The following is a 26,666-nucleotide window of genomic DNA, read 5'->3' on the forward strand; positions in this document are numbered from 1 at the left end:
TGGTATTTTTGAAAAATATGGTTGATTCTCCTGAAAAGTCTTATAAAGCAACAAGGACAAAAGGTTAGAATAGAAGGCAAAGAAGAGTTAATGTCAATGAAAGCAATGAAGAACTTCTTTCACTGAAGATGAAATGTGGAGTGTGGTTGAAACATTAAAAATTAGAAATAACTGAGCTTTTGTAGATTCCTTGAAGTACTAAAAATAGAACAGTACCGATGAACTGTGTTTCTTTTTAGTCATCCAGAAGATCAAAATGCCTAAGACCTGGTTTAAGACCCTTAGTACAAATTAAGATGTTCTATTCTTATGCCTTGCAAACAAAGTCACGCCTTCAGCAACAACTGCTGCTGCCATGTCTTTGCTAAAACATGAGTACCAATTACTTTAAAAGATTGTCCTTCAAAAGGTGGCTACAACAACAATGGTATGCCAAGCACAGCTCAGAAAGGATCCAGACTACATCTTAGGGACTGTGATTAAGCCATCACCTCCAGAAGGCAGTGACAGAATTCCTAGACCTTAACCCTGTCCGTTTCACACATAGGCCAATCCTTTTGTCAATGATCCTGTTACTGTTGCTGAACGACCCGCCTTCTTCACCACTATGATGAAGCCTAGCTCTTGAAGATCTCAAGAAGTGGTTTAAATACAGATTGGTTCTGACCTTTTCATAGACTAGTTAGGAAAATGAGGAAAGTATGAAAATTGTTAGATGTTTTATCTGCACAAATGATGTCCCTCTAGGAGTCCAACACCAGAATTGCAGTTATCCAGAAGAAGGATGTTGACCTGGGAGAGATAATGTATTTGTCACACAGAATGGGCAGGTTAACCAAGTCTGAGAAAGGAATCTCCAGCTCTTTCTACATAAATCATCCCAAAACCACAAATGGATCAATGTTTTCTGATTGGGTACCTGCTGGACAACAGTCCTAAACTTAGTTTATGAAAGCAGAACATTGAGGAGTGTCTTGGCTTTCCAGAAATGCTTTTGAGAGACTTCGGCAAAAAAACCCCTAAAAATAAGAGGTAACTTGATCAAAAATTAGTTGAGCCAATGGGTTGATTGACTACACAATCATGATGAACTCTGCTTTAACTTGTGCTGTTCAGTGGCAGAGTGTGGCTTCCTGGTGTGGTAGGGAATGAGAAGCACTCACCAGAGCACCAGCCTCGGTATGATAAGACACATGGTAAAGCTCTCCTGCCCCAACACTGGTTTTGTCCCACCCTTCAGCCTTTTTGAGACCAGAAACACCATCTTGCAGAAGTTGCTATTGAAGGAGTAACTCATCACATCTACCTCTGCACAACGATGCCTTCAATTCATCGAGTTAACGGTTTACTACACGGCACCCTATGTGCGTGATTTCCTGTGAAGCACCCCCAGGTGACAGATGAGGTGACAAGAAGAAGTCACATGTTGTAACCCAAACCGGGACGCCTAAGAAAGTCAACAACCTGGCCACTCTCTTCTTGACCCAGGAGGCCTTGGTGGGGCCTTCCCAATGTTGCAGATGCAGCCAGTTGGGAGACATGAGCCACACGTGGACCATTGGCTGTGGCCATTGAAGGCTTCTTGGTCGCTGCGTGGATTCGCCCACGTCCTTCGCTCTCTCCCGGCCAAGGCGTTCCACCAAGTCGCTTTGGGGAAACATCTGCAGGCGGGTTACAGTCTTGCTCCTACAACGGTCAGTGGCCGAGTGGAGGCCGAGGAGCTGGCGACTGCCCGGAGTCCGTGGCCAAGTGGGACGAAGAGGGGCGCGGACGAGCGAGGGCGGGGGGGTGGGGGAGCTGCGGGAAGCCCCGCACACGCGTGGGCCCCGTGCCCTCCACGCTCCCCCGGGGCGCGGCCCCGCCGCCGAGCAGACAATGGGAGATCAAAGCGGGAGGAGGAGAAGGAGGAGAAGGAGAAGGAGGAGGAGGAGGAGGAGGAGGAGGAGGATGGTGCCGGGGTGGGGGAAGGCTGGAGCCGGGGCGGAGTGGTTGCGTGTGGCGCTCTCTGCGCTCGATTAGCGTTCCTGGGGAGGGAAGGAGCGAGAGAGCCCAGCCGGGTTCGGAGGGGTGGGTGGGGGGTGCGAGGGGGGGGGTGGGGGCGCCGCCGCCGTGCGCGAGCGAGCGTGTGCGCGCGCGAGAGTGTGTGTGTGTGTGTGTGTGTGCGCGTGTGTGCGCGCGCGCGTGCGTGCGTGCGTGCCGGCCGGCCCGCCGGGGGGGGTGTTGCGAGAGGCAGCGCGAGGGCGAGCGAGCTGCGCAGCTGCCGTGCGCGCAGCCCCGCCGCCGCCGCCGCCGCCGCCAGCAGCAGCAGCAGCAGCAGCACCAACCACCTCACTGGCATTTAGCGAGCGGAGCTGGTAGTTGCGCTGGAGAGAGACGCGCAGGGAGGAGGAGGAAGAAGAAGAGGAGGAGGAGGAGGAGGAGGAGGGGAAGAGGAGGAGGAGGGAGGAGAAGAAGAAGAAGAAGAAGAAGAAGAAGAAGAAGACGAGGAGGGAGAAGAAGAAGAAGAAGAAGAAGAGGAGGAGGAGGAGGAGGAGGAGGCCACACGGACACCAACTGAAACAAAGTATTTCCAAACCGGCACCCAACTCCACCTTGTGAGGCTCCCCCCCAGCATGGCTTCCGAGGAACTCTACGAGGTAACAGCCCCCGAGCGGCCGGCCCTGCCCCCGGCCCCGCCGGGCCACCCCACCCCACCCCACCCGCCTTTTTGTTGCTCTCTGGGGAGAGCCCAGCCGCCTTGTCACCCACACTTGCTGCGGCTGCCCCTTCCCGCTGGGCCTGTGTCTGTGTCCCCGTGTGTCGTGTCCCCCCCCCCCCCCCCCGCCCAGCCTGGCCCCCCGCCTCCCCTTCCCTCCCCAGTTTTGCCGGAGGAGGACGGAAATGTGACTGAAAGGAGGAGACGGCAAAGTGTTACCCGTGGCCTGCGCTCCCCCCTCGCCCCCCCACGTTCACACACAACACTTTGACTCCAGAAGGAGAAGGAGAAGGGAGGGGGGTGGGGGGTGCTGGATGGTGGGGAGCAGCGCTGACAGCCGCCACTCGCTCCGGCAGTGAGCACGCCGAAGTGCCAGCCCGGTGGTGTGCAAAAAATGTGTGCAAAAAAAAATATGTGTGCAAAACCGAGTTATAGCATGTGTCCGGGGGGGTTGGGAGGGCGAGGAGAGCAGAAGGGGCTTTCCTCTGGCATTCGTGTCCGTACCAAAGTCCTGTGCTACCATCCTGTGCCTTGGCCATGCAGCAAGCTGCGGTGATGCAAAATATTAAAATTTAAACTCCTCGGCTCTTCGTGCTCTAACGATACAGTTAAGGTTGCAAAGGAAGCCAAAAAGATTGAAAGTTAAGGCTCCGACACGCCATCCTTCACTCGTCACTCGGGAGGTGGCCAAAGGGTGTGCTGACGGGAGAGGAAGGTTTTGGGGTGAAGAAGGGAATGAGGTGACAGCCTAACTTTGAATTTCCTGTCTTATGTGTGGCAATTTCACATCCTTGCCCTTAATTGAAAAGCATTATGGTTCGCTTGGATTTAACTTCCTTGTTTTTATTTTTACAAGAAGTCATCCCTGGGAGTGAAAAGCCGTTGTTGTTTTGGAGCCATTCTTGTCTTTTGGGTAAAGAAGTGGCCACCCAAAACCAAAAATGGCTTTTATCTCATAGTTAATGTGCAGCCAGGCAGTGTTCTATAAAAAAAATACTTGTATCCAGAGGCTGGAAGGCTAAGGTCAAAGAGAGACAGACAGCCTTCAGGACACTTGACAGAAGATGTCTTACTGTACTGTTGGTGCATGTGTGTCTCCCATTTAATGGAGTTACATCTGGGCTACCATGGGTGAACAGACCCATAGAAGGCAGTGAAAGGTGCCCCAGTTGGGCATATATTTTAAGCATGTTGATTGCTGAGTGGAGGTGCTGAACTGATAGACTAGAAGACCAAAGGCCTGTATTCCCAAGACAGATAAATCATGGTTAATTGCTTTGGCAAGTTTCCCCATCCTTATAATGTGGCTTAAGCCAATCTTGAAGGGATCATCCCTGGAAGTAGGAGAGAAATTTAGGGACCACTCTGCATGTGAAAGGATTGCCAAAAAACTTGCTTTGACTTTGGAAAAAGTTCCGTTGGGGTTGTGGAGTTGCACCCGTAGAGTGTGCTGTGGCCAATACTTGCTCTTTGTGTGTTGCTGAATTTGATCAAAGATGGACAGTGGGATATCGGTTTTGATAGGCATAAAAAATGACCAGAAAAAATCTATTTTCTGGACATTGGACTGATGTTAAGAGTGACCACTGTTCGTTACTCTTCTTGATTGTTTTAAGTTGTGTTTGAAATGTTGACTTGTGTGAAAGGCTCAGTAGTCTGTTGAGCATGGCTGTCCTCACTGGGCAGGTGATGTGTGATGTCTGTCAGGCAAAAGCCTCTTTCGCAAAACACCTGAAGTGATAAACTACTTTCTTATTTTAAAAGTTGGACACATTCTTTAATTGTGTAAGTGCAAAGTTTATTTGAGATGCCAAAGTTGTTGATGCTTTTGGACTTGGATGTGGTCAAGCTGTCTCTTTTGCAGTTTTTTGGTTTTTTTTTCTAAATTGATGTTCATTTTTGACAAGTTTTATCTTATAATGAAATTTATAGCCATGCCTGAAAAATCATAAAATAATAAATAATTTAAATGTAGTGAACACTAATTTGGGAAGTACAGAAGTGCAAGTTGACGTGGAATGTCACTACTAGGTAATTTAAACCTTTCTGTGAGCTGCCCATGTTGTTGACTGGGGCTTTACTTTTGTTTCATGGATATTTTCTTTGTAATTCATGCCATACAATATTCTTGGAATCTGGTGATTGAAATCCAGTGCCATTTGTTATACCTCCATTTTTTCTTCTGAACCTTGATCTTGCATCTTGATTGAAAAAAGTGTATATCTACTTGCGATTGTTAGACTAAGTATGAATGCCAGCTACTCCTGCTGATAAGTGTCATGGTTATTCCAAATTACCAACAATAAATCCTCTTATAAACAATAAAAATGAAGGTAAGTTCCTTTTTTTTTTTTTCTGGAAAAAAAATATTTATGGATTCGCTTGTATGTGGAATGATTTTTCATTTTACTCTGGATATCATGTCTGGAGAGAGGGAGCTGAACTGTAGGCCAGTGAATTGAAATTCAAAGATCAAAACCTTAAAATACACTAATAGGCTGGAAGGGTGACTTTGTTGGACTGGCTGTATATCCTGTATGCCATTTGTTCCCAAGCATTTTAGAGGTTGTGGTAATGATTACCTGATATTTTTGAGGGGGGAGAAAATCTGAAGAAAGTATGAAACTTTTATTGAAAAATGTTGAAGAGACTCTTTTTCTAGATGGAAAGTGAAGCAAGTAGTAATGTTGCCAACCTCCATGGGTGAGGCGAATAACATAGTTTTTCTGTTTGTAAGTTTCATTCTTCAAGTGCCAACATGTTAGTAAGGTGGACAGACATGGAGAAACTGGTGAACAAGACAAAGGAAAATCTAAGAAAAGGTGCTGTCATTTCCCCGCCCCCCCAAATTTATTTCAATAGACATTGACATCTTATGGTATCTTTCTTTGTGTGTGCCTGCTGCTGTCAGTGTCACTGTGGCTTTTGGAAAGTTCTCTTGCCTGCTTGGGCAAATAGTAGGGCTACTTTCTTTTACACTGTGGCAAGTTTGCTTTGCTTTTACTGACTGGTTCCCACCCATTGAAAGATTGTTGCTTATTCTCATCATCTTCACTGGAGTAATTAGAAGTATGGTATGCACCTCATCTACAAGATTCATTTGGAAGCAAACTATGTTTGCTCTCTCTACAGTCAGATCACTTGACCTCCTCTGGCAGACCCTTGCAGCGATGTCTGGGATTGAAGTCATCCTGAATTGTGGTTGGCATGACAAATTTATTTGATGAAAAGTGGAAGTGATCCCATTAAAGTACTTTCCAGGACAGCTATGTGTTAGCCGGCAGGTCAGAAGTACCAAATGGTGGTTGGTAGACAATGACTAAAGCTGTGCTGAGTTTGGAAGAGTCTCTTTCTCATAAAATTTAGTATCTTTTTTTTTTTTTTTTTTAAAATTAAGTACATGGAAGTTTTCTGCATCTTGGAGATTGTATCTAATCAACCAACCAGCTGTTGGTGGGGTTGGAACTAGATGATCTTTAAGGTCCCTTCCAACTCTAACCATTCCATGATTCTATGTTTCCATCTTTCCTCTGAGAATTACTGGTACAGATGATGGTACACATGGCCCACTGGATCCACTGGATACATTTGCGTAACTATAGTTAGGCTTGGGCAGTGAATGCTACTCATATCAAATGTTTTTACTGAGTTATACCAAGAAGCAAGCAAAACCGTTTGTGTGAACTTTGCAAATGCACCTGTGCATCGGTGACTTTTCTTCACTCTGTATTTCACCTTGACGTTACTCGTAAACCTGGTGTTTTAAGGTGACTTAATTGATTTCATTAAAATATTGCAGGTTAATATATTTAAAGTCCTGTAGTCCAAAATTATACATTTTTGTATGTTTTATAGAATGGTAAATGTCATCTTTTTTTTTTTTTTTTCCTAAATTCTTCAAGTGTCTTACAAAATGCATATGCATTTTTTTCATCCCAATGTCTAGAATTTTCAAGGTGATACTTCACTTCCAATGATGATTCAATATTCTTGGTTTTATTTTTAGAACTAAAGCCTTTGACATTAAATTATACAGATACCATGAAATTACAAACTGAAACTAATTTTGGGAGCAACAGGCTGAAGTTCTATGGCCTTGCATTAGGCTATATGTCAGGTTTGAGCACCTAATAAGTAAGATCCAAAGACACGTATTCTATGAAAATTTCAACTTCATGTATACAGTAGTGGCCACAAGTCAAATAAAAGTAATCCCATGGGCTGTTCTTCAGCTACTGTGCTAGTTTTTTTAAATGATAAGAGTACAGAAAACTGAAGGAGAAATGCTGTCATTTAGTTGAAAATTTGATACTGCATGAGAATTACCCACTTAAAACCAAAGTTGGTCTCACAGCCCTAGAAACACTGCAGTGATCAGATCTTCATCAGATTTCGTGTGTGTTTACTGGAAAGTTTAAACATTTGTTTTGCTTAAGCACAGCTTGGAGTTTGTTGTAATTTCTTATGGCTACTTGATGAAACATTGCTATTAACAACAAATTAGAATTGCCTGTTTGGACAATAGCCATTTTTTCCCCCATTGAAATGGGTTGTTTTTATTCACCCTGTCTTGCAGGAAGTCTGAAATATCTTGGGATCTATCTTCTGCTGCTTGTCTCTGTTGTGCTGATTCCTAAGATCTTGATTAAATGTCAGAGACATTTATTCATAAAGGGGGTCTTACAGTCATTAAGTTGTAATGTCTGAATCTTTCAGATTTTATTTTGACAACAAGTGGTGCAAATGTTATTGCTTGTTTCAGAAGAGACAAGACTTGCTTGACTAACTCTAGCCAACTAAATAAGACTAGGAATTTACATCAGACTTGTTTGTGTGCTTCCACCCCTTAAGAACTATACATCTGACTTAAAATAGAGTTGGGAGATTAGCTATTCATGCCCCTTTGGTGACTTTCACTTCTTTAAACCAGAGTGCTCATGCAAGAGCATTGCAGGAAAGGAGCCACCACGTTTAGTGCAAGAAACTCATCTCTTTTCCACGTCTCTTGCCACACTGCTTTTCACCAGCTTGAGTTCTCTCTCATCTCCTGTCCCAGAGCTCTAGAGAGGACCAAGAAGGCCTGGTGCCTGTCTTCTGCTATTGCCACCGGAGAAATGCCTGAGCCCACTGGGCGCTCCTCTGACATGCCCTGCCCTCTGCGGTGGCACTGGCCAGGCAAGGCTCTTGTGGCTGCTCCCAGAGTTCCAACACTGGCGGCCAAAGGAGTGACATTCTGCCTGGCTCCTGTGTAGGATCGCAAATGATTCACAGATATGGAGATGTTATGGCAGTTTTTACGCACAAAACATATACATGTATATGTAATAGATATATTAAGAAAATAGATGGGTTTTTTTTCTGTGTAACTTGCTTTGAATTGTCCATGTCCATCAGCGAAAAAAAGGATGGGGGGAAGAGGAAGCAGGAGAGGGGGAGAGATACCCCATCCAGAAAGCATGTGAGGCTCTGATAATTCTTTCACAGCAGACTGTGATTTTATTTCTTGAGGGTTTTGGTCAATTGAAGATTGGCTGATGTGTTGCTAGTCACATTTAGAGTTATGGAATAATTACTTCCACCTTACAACACTGTACTGTTGCAGATGGTTGCCTCCACTATGCCAATGTTCAGTACCTCTTGAATGAGGATAAATTATTGGACACAAAGGACTTAATGAGACACACGACAGCCCCTTTTTCCTCAGGAAGGTTGCTATCACTGGAACACTGTCAGTGATGCCGTGTCCCTCTTTGACTTCTCAGTAGGTGCAGCTTCATTTCTTCCTGACTGCTGCAGTGTGTCTGACCTGTGCCAAAGTGGTGGAAAAAACAAGTTACTAATAGTTAAGGTTTCATCTCCCTCGTGTAAATACTTCACACTTGTAAAGGCTGTATTTGATACAAAATTTTGACAACCAGAATGACTTCTTAAATATGTGATAACTGGAAGTGCAGATCTGTTGGATATAACAGATATGAAGGCCTGTAATGCCACTCTTACTCTTCTGTAATAAACTCCAAATCTGGTGTTACTGGGCAATGTATTATTTCGGAGTGTCTGTTGGAAGCAGGAGCTCCACAGACTGTTGGCATGTGATAATCTTATTTGTCAATAAATATGGGGTTGTTGGGGTTTTTTTGTTTATCTTTGAGTAAAACATTAATAATTTTCATATTAAACATACCATGTGCTTTCTCTAACAGTATATTGTTAGTCCAGAAAATGTATTGAAAATGAAAGTTCTGTATTTTTCATTATCAAATGTATTCTCCAAGGTTGTAGTATCTCTCTAAGAAGAGCTTTTATTTTTCAGGTTTTGATGGGCTTTTAATATTTACACACAAGAATTTTGTGTTCTTTGAAATAATTTCTTTGAACTTCTTTCCATATTACTTAGTGGAAAATAAAATTGGCATGTTACCAGTTCAGTACACTATAAAGGCAAGAATATTTACTGTTTTCATAAACATCCTCAGAAGATTTACATGTGTCCCTTAACAGTGACCTGCTGTAGATCTTTTTCAAGGAATCTGTTAATAGGTATGAATACATAGAATGGATATGGATAGAAGACTTTTTTTAGCCATAGATTTGCATTTTTAAATTATTTTGAAGACACCTTACTGGTATAAAATGCAAAAGAAAGGAAATAATTACTAATATCTTTTAACTATATATTTGTTTTACTGAATAATGAAGTAAAGTATCTACTGTAGCTATCACTTTTGTTGTGATTCTTCAGTGGGGGTTCACATTTTATAATCACACCACATAAAATAAATTAGTACAGCTCTGATCAAATCTTCCTTCTTGGCCATGTTACGTCTGATGGTTTGTTAGTTTCATTTTTTTTTTGTGGGGAAAGATAAGGTGTGTGTTTTAAGTGGCCTAACCACATTTGTAGCTGTGCCTTTCCAACTCTTCTGCCCCCACAGTTTCTGAAAGTTTCACAGCTTTTAAGTAAATTAAGTCTTCATGTTCAGTCTTTGCTGATTGTCATAGTAGCATCTGAAAAATCAAAACCTGGGTATTTTTTGAGTATCCTGCCTGAACAAGGGAGCAAGGAGGTGTACATTTTTCTTTTCTTTTTTGTTTTTAACTGACTTTGTGATTTTCATTTTGCAAAGAAATTTAAATACCTCTCTAAGCATCTCCACTTCCTGTAGAAGATGTTTATGGAAATTTGCTTGGTTTAGGGAATAATTTGGCTTCGGTTTGGAGATGCCACAGTTTAAAGCAAGTTCTGGGAAGTATGTTGTGAGGTATTTGTCATAGAAAAATGTTAGGTGTCTATTTTGTAAATATGTATGTAGGTGAACCATTGACTTACATTCTTAAGAGTGTTGAAATGAATATATCTTAACTCCAAAATATTTTCCTGACACTGATGTGTTGAATGTTGTATTCGGTGGATATTCAGAAATCTATAGTTTTTGAAATTCCTTCCATAAAACGCAGCTCTTCAGTGAAACATCATCTGTATATTGATAACGTTTTTGTTACCAGTAACAACATACAAATATGAAGGGTACAAAATAATTCAAAGTAACTTTGGGAAAGTTAGCTGGATTATTGTTTGGCTAGTTGCTAAATCAGGCTCATCTGTTGTGTTTTGATTTCGGCACCTGATTTTCCCCAGTTATATGTATAAAATATACCTCACGCTGGCACAGTGGGACTCTTCCATCATATTTTAGTGACTAGGTCACTTACAAGGTTAAAGCTAACAGACCTGGGATTGTGTCTCTAAGAAATAATGAGAATGTAAGACTATACGTACTGACAAGAATGTAAGACTATATGTACTGATGCAAAAGATCCATCCAGTTCAGCATCCTGATTCCTATCACAGGTCCATAATGTCTTACTGTAGAGGGAAGAAATGGGAAAAGTGGCACAGCAATAATCATTGGGAGCTTTCGTGGCTGGCTTTGTTGGGATGAAGACATTTCAGCCTTTGTTTTAAAAGGCCAGCAGCATGAGCTGAGCTCCCCAGATGTTCAGAGCCTACCTTCATTCCCTGTGCACATCCGCTGGAGGTTGCGGCTGCAGGCGAAGGCAGGCCCATCTTGGGAAGAGCGATGCCGTGTGTGTTTCTGTTGCTCCTGGCAGGGCATGGTGTAAGCAGGAGTATGATATGATTGCCAGGTCACTCACTTGTTCTAATATAATTGTTCATTGGGCTAAACTTTCATTGTTTCTCTTCTGATAAAGTTTCTAAACACTTGCTGGGGTCTTGTTCAAATGGTAGAGCTTAAGGCATTTGTACAAGTCTTTTCTGAGTCATAACCACTGAATACATTGCTGTTACTGAACACTGTATTAACTTGAAATTTAATTATCAAGAAGACGTTGTTAGCGTATGTGATGAAACAAAACAGAAACACCAACTCTGAGTGATATCTAAAGTCATCGAGTGCTGTACATGCTAGATACCTGCAAAGTCTTCAGTGGAGACTTCACGTGCTTAAGGTCTGTATCCCAAAATACAGTCTAGATAACTGCTTTTTGTGAGAGACTCCTAGTCTAGAAAATTTAGAGGGAGGGGTATGGCCACAGAATAAAACAAATTGTAGTATCACTTGTAATAATAATTGTAGCAGTTAATTTGAAATTAATACTATTTTGTGTGTATAAGTATAAACCGTAGTAGATTATACTGGCATATAATCCTCCTAAAATTAGGAAGACTGACAACAAAATTTTTCCTTAAAGAAAAAAAATGAGAGATTTTTTTCTCTGGAGGTTTTTTGCCATACAGTAGCTCTATACTGTAACTCTTAGATGACCCCTCATGTTTTCAAGGCTGGCACATTTTTTCTCGCTTGTTTGGGTCACAGATAAGGACCAAACTTGATCTTTGATTAACACTGCTTTCTGAGAACAAAAGAACAGAAAGAAAGTAAAAACAATGATGTTTACATCAGGCTGAAAATCTTGAGCTTTTGTTCTTAGTGTACTTTTCTGTGAAATTAGATCATAAATATGGTTGTTCTGAATAGATGTATTCAAAGCAACTTGACAGTCAGTTGAGTGAGCATTTCCAGCTAAACAATTTCTAATGCTTCCTGAAAGTGACGCTGTAGAGTTTCTTCCCCTGGAAGACCAAGGTGTCCATAGGAACAGCTCACCACCAGCCTTTGCAGCTGAAGGAATAAGTAGATGTCCAAACAAGTCCAAGAGCAATGGAAGTCTTAAATTAGTGCGGTTTTAGAGGAGTCAAACAATTTTCACTTATGATATAGTAATGTCAGAAGTTTCAAAGTTAAAATTTAAACTGTCGGTGCACACCAGGTTGTTTATAGTGTATGTACGTGGCTAGAGGACGTTAAAGCCCAGCTTACAAATTGTTTTCAAATTTGTTCCTTTCTTTGTGTGGTTCATATGCTTCGTGTTCTGTACTTTGTGTTTTGGTTTGATTGTACAAAAGGGTATGTGTTGAGTGGGAGAGTAAAGGACACTTGGTCTCTGTTTCGTTTTAATTTAGAAAAAAACATCCATAAGACAATATAATACAGAAGTCTAGGATGAGTGTATTTCATATGACTTTTGAGAGGCATGACTTCCGGAGAATTAATATTGGGAAAAGCTTTATTTTTACCCAGGTCATCAAGGAATGATGATCAATAACAACAAAAAATTTGCCGATGGCAAATAAGATAGTGTCCTGTTTCAAAAGATCCATCAGTGTTTCAGATTCTATTTCACTCATGTTAGAGGCATCTTTCTTGTATCAGGGCAGGTCCTTAATTGATTTGTTTTTCCTCTTTCCCACATTGTACTCACCAGATCTCCTGAGATTTGTGCTTATTTATTTAAACTGCCCGAGAATAAAATATTAGGTTCTGAATGAGAAGATAAAAAGTATTGTATTTAAGGATGCTTCTTTGAAATAGAACATTGTAGGAGTGTTAAAACATGGAAGCCAGTGTATCAAGCAGTTTTTGATTTGCTAGCTTATGTCCATGACTACAGAAACCCAACGGATATGAAGAATTACTACTTCACGAATCTTTAAAACCACACAAAAAATGAGTTCTTGCTTATTGTCTCATCAGGAGGATCTGTGTGTCATAATTGTATGCAAACTGTGCCAATGCTTCTTTATTTTCTTATCAGTAAAGATTAATAGCAGGGTTGCTTGTCTTGTATTGGATTTTTTAAAAAAATGCATATTGAGATAAATCATTACACCAACTTATCTTTAAAACCAATTCTTTACAAGGATCAATTTCAATTTTAAGTTCCGTTTTGCCCCAAAACTGTTGCAATGCAGAGCAAGCATATTGAATAAGATGGTGCTTTGGATGTTATCTCTGCTGCCGTTAGTGGCTAAATGTGGATTTAGTGGGGAGACAGAATGAGCACTAAGATGTCGTATGGTTTCTGACCCCAGGAATATTAGGTCTTGATCCACCCATAGTGACAGATGAAACTTTACTCAGTTATACCTATTCCTATGTTATTTTCCTCCGTTTATCCAGATAAAGTTTTTTGTTATGGTCTAGTTCTTCATACCTTTGGATACTCATGAAAAGCAATGAATGATGGACAGCTGTCAGTTGTTACAGTTAAGATAGTGTGACATAATTTTTTTTTTTCAGTGCAAGTGAAGATCTTAGTTAATCATTCTTTACTCATATTGGTGTGTAAAATGGAAAGTTCCTGTCTTTATTGCTACGTGTTATTTGGATATATTCAATATTGGTTGATTTATTCATTGTTAAAATACTTGAGTAATTACAACCTAGTTTATTCTAAAGAAGTTAATCCTCTGCACTTGAACACATACATCTCTAATCAAAGCTATTAAATGTAACAAAACTGATTCCTTGCATGCACACAAAATAATTTGCTTTATTATGACATTCTTACTGTCAAGTAAAATAATGTCCTTTGCCTTTTCTGCTTGTTCATGATGGACATTTTCATAAATAATGGGAATTAATGAATTTTATTTATTTGTCCTTTTTGTCAAATGTTTGAGCTCTACCTTCCCAATGTCTTCCCAATACCTGTCTCTTGTGTTTTCAGCCAAACCACCAGAAAAATTTTTTTCCATCCAACTTGTTCAGAAAAGGGCAGTTTCAGTGTGGAATCAGTTATCTATTGATTGTAAAGTAAAGACGATTTTTATTTTTTCTGAGCAAGAAACTGGAACTTTGTTATGCAGTAGAAGAAAGGCATATCCTGCTAGACCTGCCTTATCTTTTGTGGGTAGGCAGGGGTTGTTGGGGAAAGATGGAGGTTTTCATCTTTAGGACAACTGAATGCTGTCCTGAAAAATATAATTCTCTCTTTCCTCTGTCATAGTTAGTCTAGCACTGAGCATATCACTCAGACTGAATATTTCAGAGATGATTGCTAATCATTTGCTCATCTCCCTGACAAAGTTTGAATCCCTGAGCCAAAGGACAAGCAGAATAAAGCCTTTTTTCTTACACACCTTCCCCCCCCCCCGCCCCCAGTAAATGTTGTCAGAACATCTTAGACTAAAATAGAGCAGGCTGATTGGGTCTTACAGAGAGAAGCTATGCTACAAGTACAAGCCACAGACAAGCCTGTCTCCCTTTTATCTTGATTTTTGGTTTGGTTTGGTTTTGGTGGGGCTAACTGCAGAAAGGTATTTAACTAGCATGCAGTGTTATCTTTGATATCCTCTGTAATCAGTGATGAGAGTCATCCAGAAGGCCATTTGGACCATCTAAGTGAAATTCCTCTACAAGGTCATCAGACTTCATCCCCTTTCTCTACAAAGAGGTATAGAAAGGCTAGTTGGGTTAATTTCATCAGTTAAGTTACATATACTTAAATGTGACCTCCTAAGCACTGAGGGGTTTTTTAGTTTTTCTACTGTCTTCTGAACCTAATGCAGGATAATACCCAACTTCTCATTCATTACAGACCTTCCCTTGGGACTGTAAACTGTGTTAGTAGGTGAATGTTGTTAAGGGATTGTGCTGTTGAAATATAAAGTGCTTCGGCACAGCACTGAGCTACTACGGTCTAAGTTAAGTTTTGTTATCTGAGTGACAGTAACTGATCAAGTTATGGTTTTAAACCATAATTGTTGTATTTTACTTCATTTTACATTAAATCTCAGAAGGCTTTTGGGTGGCAGTACTTTATAATGGACTTCAGCAGGTCCTTCCTCGGACCACTCAGCTGTTCCTTCCATTGAGCCACAACAGCAGCTTGACCGCGTGTTAAGAAGATTGGAAGATTGATCTAGTGTAATTAAAAACAACCAAATAAAAAGACACTGGCTCCAAAAACGTTTATTTGGTTGAATCAGTTCCTCAGTCTGGTACAATGCATGGCCATACACATATTTGCCAGGGTGATGAAGCAGGTGTGGAAGGTCATAGGAGCTGTTGAGCTACTAAGTGATGTCCACAGAAGAACAGCCTCAGTGAGCGAGCCCTGAGACTAGGGGAAGAAAGGGAAGAAGTTTGTGTATCCTGACAGCATTTGTGTCCTTTCTTTCCCTTAATGTTTCATTGAGTGGTGTGATGTTTAAGTTAGTTTTGAAATGTACTAAATATTAAGGAAGGCAACTATTCCTTGTCTGCTTTCAGCTGGGAGTCTGAGTGCTCTGTTCCCTACAGCTTAAGCAAATTTGAGTGCTGCAAATATAAGTGCTGGCCTTGCTTGCCACCAGTGTCTCCTCCAGCAAGCTACTCACTCATTCTTCTCCCTTCCTTTGCACCAACACTGATTTGTGTCGCTGGGTCAGGTGAATGCCATTTAAGGAAGCCTGTCTAGCTGAAGGCTGTCCACTGGTTTGTTTTGTAGAAATAGTTTTTCGGCAGTTTTCTGGCTGACTCGGGATGAAATCCAAGAGGTGCCACTTCAAGTAAAGGAGCAGGAATATGTGGCATGGTTTAAGGGAGACAGGATAAAAAAACTGGGTAGATGTGGGGGGGTGGTTGCAGCAATGACTTGGCTCTGTTTAGAAAAAAAAAAAGAATCTGTCAAACTGCATGTTTAATTTTCAGCTGGATCAACTCGCTGGACTGACTTGCAGTGTGGCTGCACTGCTTCTTGCCCTTGGCTTGTGCTGACTCACAGAGCTTGTGTCCCGGGACTGCACCTTGAGGTCGTGCAGCACCATGCAGGGAGAGGGCGAGGAGAGGCACCCCTGAGAAAGGGGCTGCACCGAGTGATGGGGTGATCACAGTGAGGGTAGAGGATGCTGTGCTGTATAGTTTTAGTGGCTGGTTACGCTTCCATTTTAATGTGAAAATGGAAAACTCGAGTTTGCAACAATTTGGGATTCCACTTACTTCTCAGTGCTGCATAACTGCTACTTATTAACAGTTCCCTGAATTTTACTTTCAGCAATCTTTGTAACTGCTATAGTTAAACTTTTTGTTACTTTCAGTGTGCCATACCAGTAATGAAAATTCTGCATCCCTCTAAGGTTGTCTTTTCCCAGTCCACCTTGATTGCTGTTGTGCAAACCCAGCCTGAAGATGGGGGTGACATACAAGAGTAGTTTAAAGTATCCTTTAATTCTAAGAAGTCTTGTTATCCATTGAATGGGCAGTGGGCAGGAGTGGGATGGGACGGGATATCTCCTTGTAGTTGAGCTTACTTTAAGCTGCATATAATTTAAAATGCTGATATTCATAAAGATTATTTTTAGCCCCTCCAATGGATTTAAAGTTCAAAGTATAAGTGCTGTCAATATCTTTTCGGTGGAAAAATGCTTTAATTACTTTTGGTTTCAGTTTCACGGGCAGGAACAAATTATTTTCACTTTGAATGTGTTTATGTGAAGGTGGGAAAACTGATAAGGCAAGTAAACTGTGTTGCTCTTTAACTCCTTCCAAAATATAAATAAAAACTGGTTGGGAAAGAATAATATCTACTAAAGACTACAAGCCTAGTGCTGTATTATAGAAGGATTTGGGAACACAGATAGTAATTGAGTGAGAATTTAGAAAGCAGCCAAGTAGTGTAAGTGCCTCAAATCCAATATTCTCCATTCTGTGTGTGTGTAGGCCCCTTATTTTGTTTATATTAAACAAAAATATTCTGTCAGTTATTTGGGTGTAGCTAATACTTAATTAAGAAATGTATTATTTCTAGATGTTAAATGATTATAAAAAGACTGGATTATTTATTAAGCATTTTAAAGGCAATTTTCTTTTATTAAAAAGATTTAATATACTTATTGCAAATGCAGTCTGCATCTATATACAGTTTGAAAACATAAAATAGATTAAAATATTGGTTATTTCAAGGATGTAGCACACAAAAATTAAGATTGCATTAAAGTATATTCAGGTGAGTCACTGTTTTAACAGGTGCGTGTAGCAGTAAGTTTAAAAGCTATACTTTGCTTCTGAACTTGTACAGTGTAATGGCATTGCCAGCCATTGGCATTGATCCTTCATTTAGGGTTGGGGTTTTTTTAAATGCAAATTATTAAATAAATAATGTAAACTACAAAACAAGATTACAGTCAGTTTTGAAAAAATTCTGTTGATCATTGTCTGGAAACTCAAGCCAATATATTCAAATTTATTTACTTGCCAACAAAGTATTTAAAACCAAAGACAAACAGCAAACACTTTAGACTACTTATGTGAAAATTACTAAGTCAAACAGATTTCCCCTGTGCCAGTTTTTATTGAGTACCATACTTTATTAAGAACAGAATAAAATTATAAAATCAGGCCATTATTATTGCCCCTTCCATTTTCCTTCTGTGGTTCAATTCTGACATTGTATTAACAGCAAGCCTGGCCTAGGCACTGAGTTTTTTACACCCAGAAAGCAAGGATTAAAACACTGCATTGTATTTTTGACTATTCACGAGGTAAGAGCAACAAAACAAAGTGTATGTTTAAGGGTAGAGAGTTGCCTCAGAAAGTTCTACGAGGTCAGGACTTTCTTTTTATAGAGATAAAGGTACACTTTCCTGGGATTTATGTGATATAGGAATTATTCTTTAAATGTCTAAATGCAATGAAACTATACATTGTTATTTCAGAGTCGTTATATTAGATGATCATTAATAAAATTTACCTGGAATTTCTATTGCGTGAAGGTCATCCATCATACTTTTCTGAGTATAAAAAATTCTGTTCTGTTCAATTTTACTCCTCTGACAAAAATGAAATGAAATAGAAGATCACTTCCATGAAATCAATCAGGACTGATAGTTATCATTGTTTATTTGAGTCTGCTCTATCCAATACAGGCCTTGCCAAGAATATATAATCACCTTTTCTAAAAGGGCAATTTCCTAAAAATAATGTAATACAAATTTTACTGAAAATATAAAGAAAATAATTTTGTCTCAAAGTTATATTACTTAAAAATAAAAGTTGCCCAGGACATTTGTAATTCTTGCAATGAAATGTCATTAGGGATAGGTATGAAACTGTCATAGGGTAAGGCAGAGGTGAAGATTCAAATGAATGAAGATTCAGAAAAAATACCATGACCAGTAGTGGCTATTAGCTGCAGACACTAATCATAAGCCTTTTATCAATGGAGTTAAGAACAACATGAAAATTCTCTTATTTATTGAAAGAAAAAAATGCTAGTAATGACATGAGTCTATTAGATAGGGAAAATAATAGTGGAGAAGAGACAGAAATACTGCAAAAAATATTATTCTATGATCCTTTAAAAAACATGCTGTGAGCCAAAGTCCCGTTGTTCTCTGGCCAAAATCTGGATGTTGTGTTCACAATTTACAGTGGCTTACAAAAATATTTCTTTATTCTGGTAGGGAGAAACAAATTTATTTTTTTTTCTTTGGTCTACAGGAGTCAGGATTTAAAACAAACAAGTAAACCCAACCAACTGAAGATATCTAAGATATTGGGACTTGTATTTTGTTTTGTTTTAATTTTAATTGTTGTAGAGGTATAAATAAGCTAGGATAAGCCAGAATATGACATAAATCCTAGACTGGACATGCTGACAACGATCACAAAAAGAACTATGGAAAGGCTGAAATGAGAATTGCTTAGCAGAAAATTGAAGAAAGCAGAGTCACTGCTTGCCCAACTGGTCATGACGATTAGAAATTGTATGTAATTATTGCTTTATTCTGAGGCTAAAAGGTTTTGGTTGACAAAGATACTCCTATAGTTATAGTAAGCTTTCATGAGGCACCTGATGCAGTACTGCATGGTATTCTGATTTTTAAAACCTAGCTCTTTGCTAAGTCAACATGGCCCATACTGAATACATTTCCAACTGGTTAATTGACGGATCATAAAGCAGTAATAGATGAAGGACGTTCATGTTAGATTTTACAGAATTCTTTCACAGTCCATTGCTTTGAGGATTTGGATAATGATCTGGAGGAAAATAGAATATAATCTCTGGTAAAATGCATAGATGCAAAAAATTGATGGATTAGTAAGTGTGAAGGATGGTCTGTACTTAGTTAATGGGGATCATTTCAACATATGTTAATATAGCTAAATATATCTGTCTAGATGGTAAGATGATCATACATGTAGGATGGAGAGTAGTACTTTGGAAAGGAGTAATTCAGTGATACGAGACAGTAGCTAAAATGCATAATGCAGTCCCATATATGGATGTAGGGGATCTCATGTGGAATTAAGTGTGCTTTCATTTTGTTGTATAGCTCTGGTGAGATGTTGGAAAATGACATCCTGTTTGAGCTTAAGATGTAAAAACACCCCCCCAAACCTTAGATAAACTTCAAAAGATTCAGAAAAACATGTCAAGGACAATTAAAAACCTTAAAAACAAGTAAGTGAACAAACTCTGGTGTATAGGAAGAGCCTGGAGAAGATTGGTCTATTTAATTTAGCGAAGGGAAGTTCAGGAAGAAACTGATGGCCTGTAAGTACTTGTACGGGGCAAAGATTTCAGAAGGAGCAGTCCTTTAGGTATGGTAGGCAATGGTATGACAAAATACAGGAGCTGAAAGCTGAACTCAGGTGTATTTCTTCTAGAAATATAATAAATCTAAAACTTAAGGCAGTTATCTATTAGAACAGTTTATTTAAGGATGTTCTGGATATGTCAGCAATAAAAAGCTGTGAATTTTTCCAAAAAGATGCCTTTAGTTCAAGCACAATATAAGGGCCTGATGCAGAAATTTTGGCGTGAAATTATCTGTTATACAGGAAGGCAAACTGAAAGATTATTTCTCACACAGGTCATCTACAAAATGTGACAAAATGTTTTCAGCATCAAAGGCACCTTGTTCTCAGTTGTAACGTGTGTCTGTATTTTTGAAGGGAAGGCTGAAAAGAGAAGGGAAAGAGAGTTGGGGATGTGGGGATAGGATATAATAAAGATGAGGTGAAATTTTATATTACACATGCAGAGGAATTAAGTATGAGATTTATTAAATCAAAATATGCGATTATCCAAGCAATACATACATCTTTTGTATAGGATTTTGAAATATTTTTACATAATAATTGTGTGAATTAGCAACCAGCTGGGAACAATACCCTGCTATTTGCTAAAGGAGAGACAATATAGTTCTTCTAGACAGGAAAGAATCTACATTGTTAACAGATGACCTGAAAGTTCAGCTCATTGAAAAGGCAAATATTTTGACCAGGAGGGTAATTCTTGCTGTGGAGCAGTATGAGTTGCCATGCTTAAGCCGTACAGCTATTTTTAACTGTGTCACAGCTATTGAGCTTAGTCTTCAACTTACTTCATAAACAGTGTAAAAAAGGCTAAGTAGGTCTTACTCTTTGATGAATGTAGAGGTGAATATGTCAGAATCCCTTTGTTGCAGTTTTTGTTTATTTTGTGCACTTTTTGTATTGGTTTTAACAGTTCAGATGTAGATTTTTGTCTCTTATTGTCACTACCTGCCATGTTCTGTTTTGTTAAACTCCAGGAGCACTATTGCATCGGAGTAACTGCGGTCAAAAGCCGAAGTTGCATGTGGAATGAAGGTTGTTATGATCAAGAGGAAAAAAAAGTTAAGGCTCTATATAAAATCCTACTTTCTGTGAATGGCACAGGAACAGTTTTCCAGACGTTTGTTATTGAACACTTTTGTGGTTTTACAAATTTTATTCCAGATTAAAGGCAGTTTTGCAATAGAATTTGAGTTCAATATGTAGCTTTTCAGCTTGCCTGGATTTTTTCAGATGTTTGACTTGAGCATCTAAAATCTTTATCAGAAAATCTTTAATTTGATTTCCTGAATTCTAGTTTTTTTCTGATTTGAATGGTGATTTTGTTTACTATGATAAAGGTCTCTGAATTACTTTAGTGCTTTTTAAGAGTAAAGTTGTGCCTAAACCATGTCTTGCAAGTTAAGATTCTTCAGTTCACAATGTGTTAGTAATGTAATTAAGATCTTACTGAAAAATATTTGAAGGGATGAAATGTTGTTTTTAAGACCTACACTTTTCTTAGATTTAAAATATCACAATTTTCAAGGACAGTATGATGGAAAATGATATATCAAGGAAAATCTATTTGAACTTTAAAAATGGGCATCACTTAGATGTGAGAAACTTCCAGAAAACTGGACCAACAATCAGACCGGGACCTAACGAGTAGACAGGCTTACATATCTAGGTATTTCTTTGTGGCAATCTCTGAATGTTATTTTGCGATATGCCTCTTGAGATGCTCTACTGTGTATCTAAAATCTATATGATTTCTTTGGGACATGCTATAGAGTTTATGTTTACTCTGGGTATGTACATGAGTGTGCACTGCATCCTTTGGGAAGAAAACAAGCATCTTCCCTCTTCAATTACCATGCCCTTCCTTGTAAAGTGGCTTTAGCCTCTCACGCTTTTTAGGAAAACATGATTCAAATAGGAGAAACAACTATGAATTGCACAGAGTACAAAGCTCTGTAAATTTAGTTTCTTTTCCACTCTTGCAATTAGTGAGTGTAGTCACTGTATCTATCTAAATGGTGAACTTTGGTCAGGCCTGTTCTTTTCCTTCTTCTTTCCACCAGTTTCCTGTGCCTGTGCTAATGGGTTTGTGGGGAAAATAGAAGGCAGGCACAATGTACTAAATTTCATGATAACTTGCTTGACGATTAGACCAGACTACTTTTGAATATTATTCATGGAAACGAACTAGGATGTGTACCCCCACACAAACATTCCTTATGTTAGGGCACATTTTGGTAGTTCACCATAACTTTTTAAATAATTAATTTGACACTTTTTAGAAAGACTATTTGACTGATACAAAAAAAAAAAAAAAAAGGAGATACAATATAATTGAAACTATTCCCAGTCTGTTCTGTGATATAGTTAACTGGCAATGCTTTTTTTAGCACAAAAAAAAAAAAAAAAAAAAAGGTGTTTCAAGTTCAACTCCCACCAAATTATGAGATAATTAAATTTGCAAGCCTGATAAAGACATATGCGCATAAACAAACCACATTTTGGTTACATTTAGGTTAGCCCCTTGTTCATATATACTTGATAAATCTGATAGAACTCTTGCACCCCTGCAAGGAAGAGGATTGTGAGGTCTCTAGGGCAAGGGGTCTGTCTGAGCATCTTTTCTTTTTTTTCCTTTATAGATTTTATACCACATCATAAAAACACTGTTATTTACGTCACAAATTCAAACACTCTAGATTGAGGAAATGCCAGATTTATGGTTGCCTGTGAGTTCTTAATTCTCTTTCTTTGTATCTAATTTGTGCACAGACTGGATCGTGGGTCCTGTGGTCAGGGAAGAAAACAGTTTGCAGTTGTAATTAAAAGAGAACTAGGAGGTGCACAGCTAATGTACCCTTTCTGATGAATTCAGTGGGAAGGTGTACTTCCCCTTTGGTGCTCCCAGGAGAGAAGTGTAAGCCATGAGCAACCATGGTGCTGACATAATTAGGGGCTCCTCTTTGTCCTTCTTCTCAAGGACTCAAGATTCCCACATAATTCCAAAGCAATGTATGTTGATATCCTGCCTTCCCCCCACCTCCTTAGCTGAGTGTTCTCTCTACCAACACTGATATTCAGGGTTTCACAGAGTCAGTTTAGGGAGTTTATCCATCTGAAAATTATTCTCCCTCATAACCCCCTACCTTTTTTTTTTTCCTCCTCTTTTACTTAATAGGGTTAGTTTGAGGCTGAATTTTCTCCAAGAGCAAGTTCAGTTTAAACTTGGCAATTCCATGAGTATTGCTTTTAGCAGCTGTGGGAAAAACATCCTTGGACAGTTCAATCTGCTGAGTGTCAGAAGCTGCTGGCAACTTTGGAAGTGGTGTAACTTCTGAAAGAGACTGACGTTGTAAGGAAACTACATTTCAGATTATTTCATTACCAACTCCCCTATGATGAAATATCTTTAGAGTAGCATGCAAAATTACATTACAGGTGTAATAACTTTGTAGTTGAAGTACCAGCAGTTTTGTATTTGTAGATGAAAGCATCTAGAATTAATCTGTTCATTAAAAACTTGGGTTGTATCTACTTAAAAATCTAAAGCCCAAATTCTCAATCTGGAAATTAAAACACAAACTTTCCAGAAACTTATTGACTAAGACTGCCTGTTGTTTTATTATAAGAGAACAGAGTCAAATTCTGATTTCCTTCTAGGATTTGCTCCTTAATCTTTGTTGCTCAATAATTTTCTTAACTTGGAACGCATATGAGGAGCTGATGATTTTGTTGATGCTTTTTGCCCTTTGGATGATAAGAAAAATTATGGGGTTGGGGGACTATATCTAATGAGCATTTCTGTGTTCCCATCTCTTTTGATTATCATAAGTATAAACCTTACATCCAGCTGTATAGGTAAGGAATCAATAGATTTTTCCATACCAACAGACCTATCATTCTTAGTAATGATTTTATTTTAATTTGTCTATATGGATTCCAATTAGTATGCTTGACTCCATGTGCATGGGATCTATTTTCTGGGCTCTTGCCTGCTTCCTAGAAGCCATTGCCCCTTGCCTTTCCCCACTTGAACTTAAGAGTACCTGTTTTTAAGAGAATAATATATTTCCTGTCCATATAGCTTCTCTTTCTGTCTCTTGTCAGGCTTAGAAAACAATAGCAACCTGCCTACAACATATATATTTACAGTTCTCCTTCAGCAATAGCTTTGTCAATGGAAGAACAAGTCTACCCCAAAGCATTCATCGCTGTCCTCTACCTGGGTTTACTGCCCTCTCTGGTGTGCTAGCTGAGCTGCTCATGGGAGCTCTCCCTAATCCAATTCGGTCAAATTGAGCCATGTTAGGAAAGATTTGTTATTTAAATTACTTAAGCTGATCTAGCTTATTTTGACTGACATGTTTAGGGAGTTCTTATATATGCAGCTCAGCCAGAAGATTTGAGAAGTGGTAACCATCAGCAGGATGTGATGATAAGCTGAGGGCTTGGGTGGCAAAGAGCAGGTCTTTCCCAGCTATGCCAAAACTGGTTGAGGTATGCTCGTCTACAGCCTGAAATTTGAGAACCTGCATTTCTTCATGGAACACTCTTAGGGTTTTTTGGCCATTAAAACAGAGAATACTGCCAGCACCAGTCCCTGAGTGCTCCCATTAGCAACAATTTCACCTGGAACTACCTATGGTATATTGGCCAAGAGGCTTTGATTGTCCACTTTTGAATGACTGCATTATTTCATAGTTGAACTAAAGTGCAGGTCTCCCTCTGGTGCCTACTTTGTAAAAGCACAAGATTTTATAATTGGGCTGAGCAATTGAAAACCAACTGTATGAAAAGAGAAAGGTCTCTTTGTTGTCCTGGTAATAGCAGTTCTGAGACTGCTGACAGTAATGTTAGACAGCAGACTACTTTTTTTCTCGTCGTACATAGCGCTAATCAACACATAAATTCAGAACTGTGTATTCACTGTCAGCTGCAGCAGTGCTTGTCCTCTGCATCTCTAACAGTAAAATCTTCTGTTTGGGAGGTGTATTTGTTAGTAGATATATGGAAATAAAACCAGAGGATTATTGTCAGTTTCTAATCTTTTTCACTTCCTTACCAATCCCTTTTAGCTGTTAATTTTGGAAATTACTTGACCACACAAAAATTGGTCTTTCTTATACAGCTAGAAGTTTTCTGCCTTGATGGATTTCAAATTGTGATGATCGAGACATAATTTAAAGCCCCACTGATGGAAAGGCTTAGACATCAGAACATTGATAGGAGCACCACCACACTTCCCCAAGCAAATGGTAAAAACTGATGTCATCACTGAGGGAGGAATTTTTTGTTTAAGTCACTTTCCACCTCAGGGCCTCTGACCCTTTCAGAGAACCACATTTCACACGAGTCCTTTGTTCACAGCTATCTACATGTAAATTTTTCTGTTCATATTCCCAAGAACACTCAAGCACAAATATTTCTCACAAATATCCCATTTGTGCCATACATCAAAAGAACTCCATGCATTTTGGACCTGGTACTTTTTGGTTGTACCTTGCTGACTTTGAGAATACTTTGATAGCTCCTCATATCAGCAAGCAGTTCTCAAACAACCACAAGTGATGTACATGACTCAGTCCTGCATGTTGGCATTTCCAGAAATAAGCCTGCTTTAAAAATGCCCAAAGCAATTGTTTTGAAATACAGTTCTCGAGGAATACTAGTTAATGTTTCAGACGCATGATTTTCTCCTCCTTTGTTGTGAACCAACGTGCGTCTAAACACTTCCCTGGCATGAGAAACAAAGCAACATAAAGGACTGATTTGGACTGCCCCAATGTGAGCAAGTTCAGGTCAATGCTTAGAAATGATAAGCTGAAGGCAACCCTCCATCAATTTACCTATTTGATACAGTCTTACAGAACAGCAGTCTAATCCTGCATTTGAAGCTTGCCTGGGGGTAGCTCTGTGTACAATGTGCAGCAGAACAACCTGCTCTTATGACGTTCAGGATACTTTGTTCTAAAGCAGAGGAGCAAGGAACCATGTGGAACAGGAGTTCATTGTGGGGAGTCCCATCTTCTCGTGATGTCCATTGCTGTTTGTGTAGGGGACAAGCTGCTAGCCCTGAAAACAAGACAGGTGGCCTTTTGAATCACTTTGTGAGTGATGATGATTGTTTTGGGGTTTATATAGGGGTGGGAGTGGTGTTGGCCATTAGTCTCCCTATATTTCCCTACTCCTTTGATATAAAACTAGTGTTTCCCCATCTGACTGTTAGGCTGTAGTTTTCATATGCATTAAGTTAGTACTGCAGCAGGAATCGTAAGAGGGAAAGTGACATTTGTTTTTTGGGGATTTTTTCCCAGTGCGTTCTCTTTCATTGTGCTGGCTTATCTGCTTTTATGACTGAATGTGAACCAGGTCCAGAAATTCAGCTAAAACAGAAATATTACCTGGTCTGCTTCTCAGCAGAATTAGTTCTCTGAATAGGTACCATGTGCATCTGTATAACAACTGTGCCAGCACAGAGGTGGGGGAGAAACAGAAGGGAACTTCAAGAAAAAGGTGTACTTTTTTTTTTTTTTCCCCCAAAAAAAATTTAAAAGAGGTTCTTAAAAGGAAGAAAGCAAGGATGAGCAGGTAGCAGGTCACCCTATGGGTAACACTTTGTTGCAAGTTGCCATTAAAGGGCTTCTGTTCATTCTCAGTAAAATGAATTCTCAGCTTGAACATCTGGCTGTAACTAGTTTTGTGTTGTACTCTTCTCCCATATTTTTCTAATTTTTTCATAGAAAACAAAACAAAGTGTTGAAGAAGCTCTTTCTCAAATTCCCGTTCAGCTTTCGAAAGGAATAAATTGACCTCTGGATGCTTTGTAATTGTAGTGCTGTCTGAGGCAGGTCAGCAACCTCCTCTAAGAGCAATCAGAGTACTAGATTACTTTTTCACTGCTAGCACTTAGTAGCTCCTTAAATTCTGCCCTTGAGTTAAGACGTCCTCTCTAGGATGTCTAGTCTAGGTCTCAGTGGTAACAGATGTATGTGGAGAGGTGTCAAAGATTGCTTACAAGGCTCTCTTATTTTTTCAGTGGTATAAAAAATTGTTTTGTTCTGGAGGCTCAGTCAGACGCTTTATAA

At 39.4% G+C, this 26,666-nt stretch overlaps 1 protein-coding gene across 2 annotated transcripts in view; it reads left to right on the top strand.

Moving 5' to 3' along the window:
* Positions 1–2,297: 2,297 nt before the first annotated feature.
* The window catches only part of CDYL (chromodomain Y like), a 107,878-nt gene continuing 83,509 nt past the window's right edge, over positions 2,298–26,666 (top strand). For both annotated transcript variants that reach the window (XM_074146481.1, XM_074146480.1), the window contains exon 1: positions 2,298–2,636. In XM_074146481.1, the coding sequence (XP_074002582.1) occupies positions 2,613–2,636 (24 nt within the window). In that variant the 5' untranslated portion in view covers positions 2,298–2,612. The remainder of the gene's footprint in view (positions 2,637–26,666) is intronic.

Source organism: Numenius arquata, chromosome 4 (assembly GCF_964106895.1).
Source record: "Numenius arquata chromosome 4, bNumArq3.hap1.1, whole genome shotgun sequence".
NCBI classification, from domain to species: domain Eukaryota; kingdom Metazoa; phylum Chordata; class Aves; order Charadriiformes; family Scolopacidae; genus Numenius; species Numenius arquata.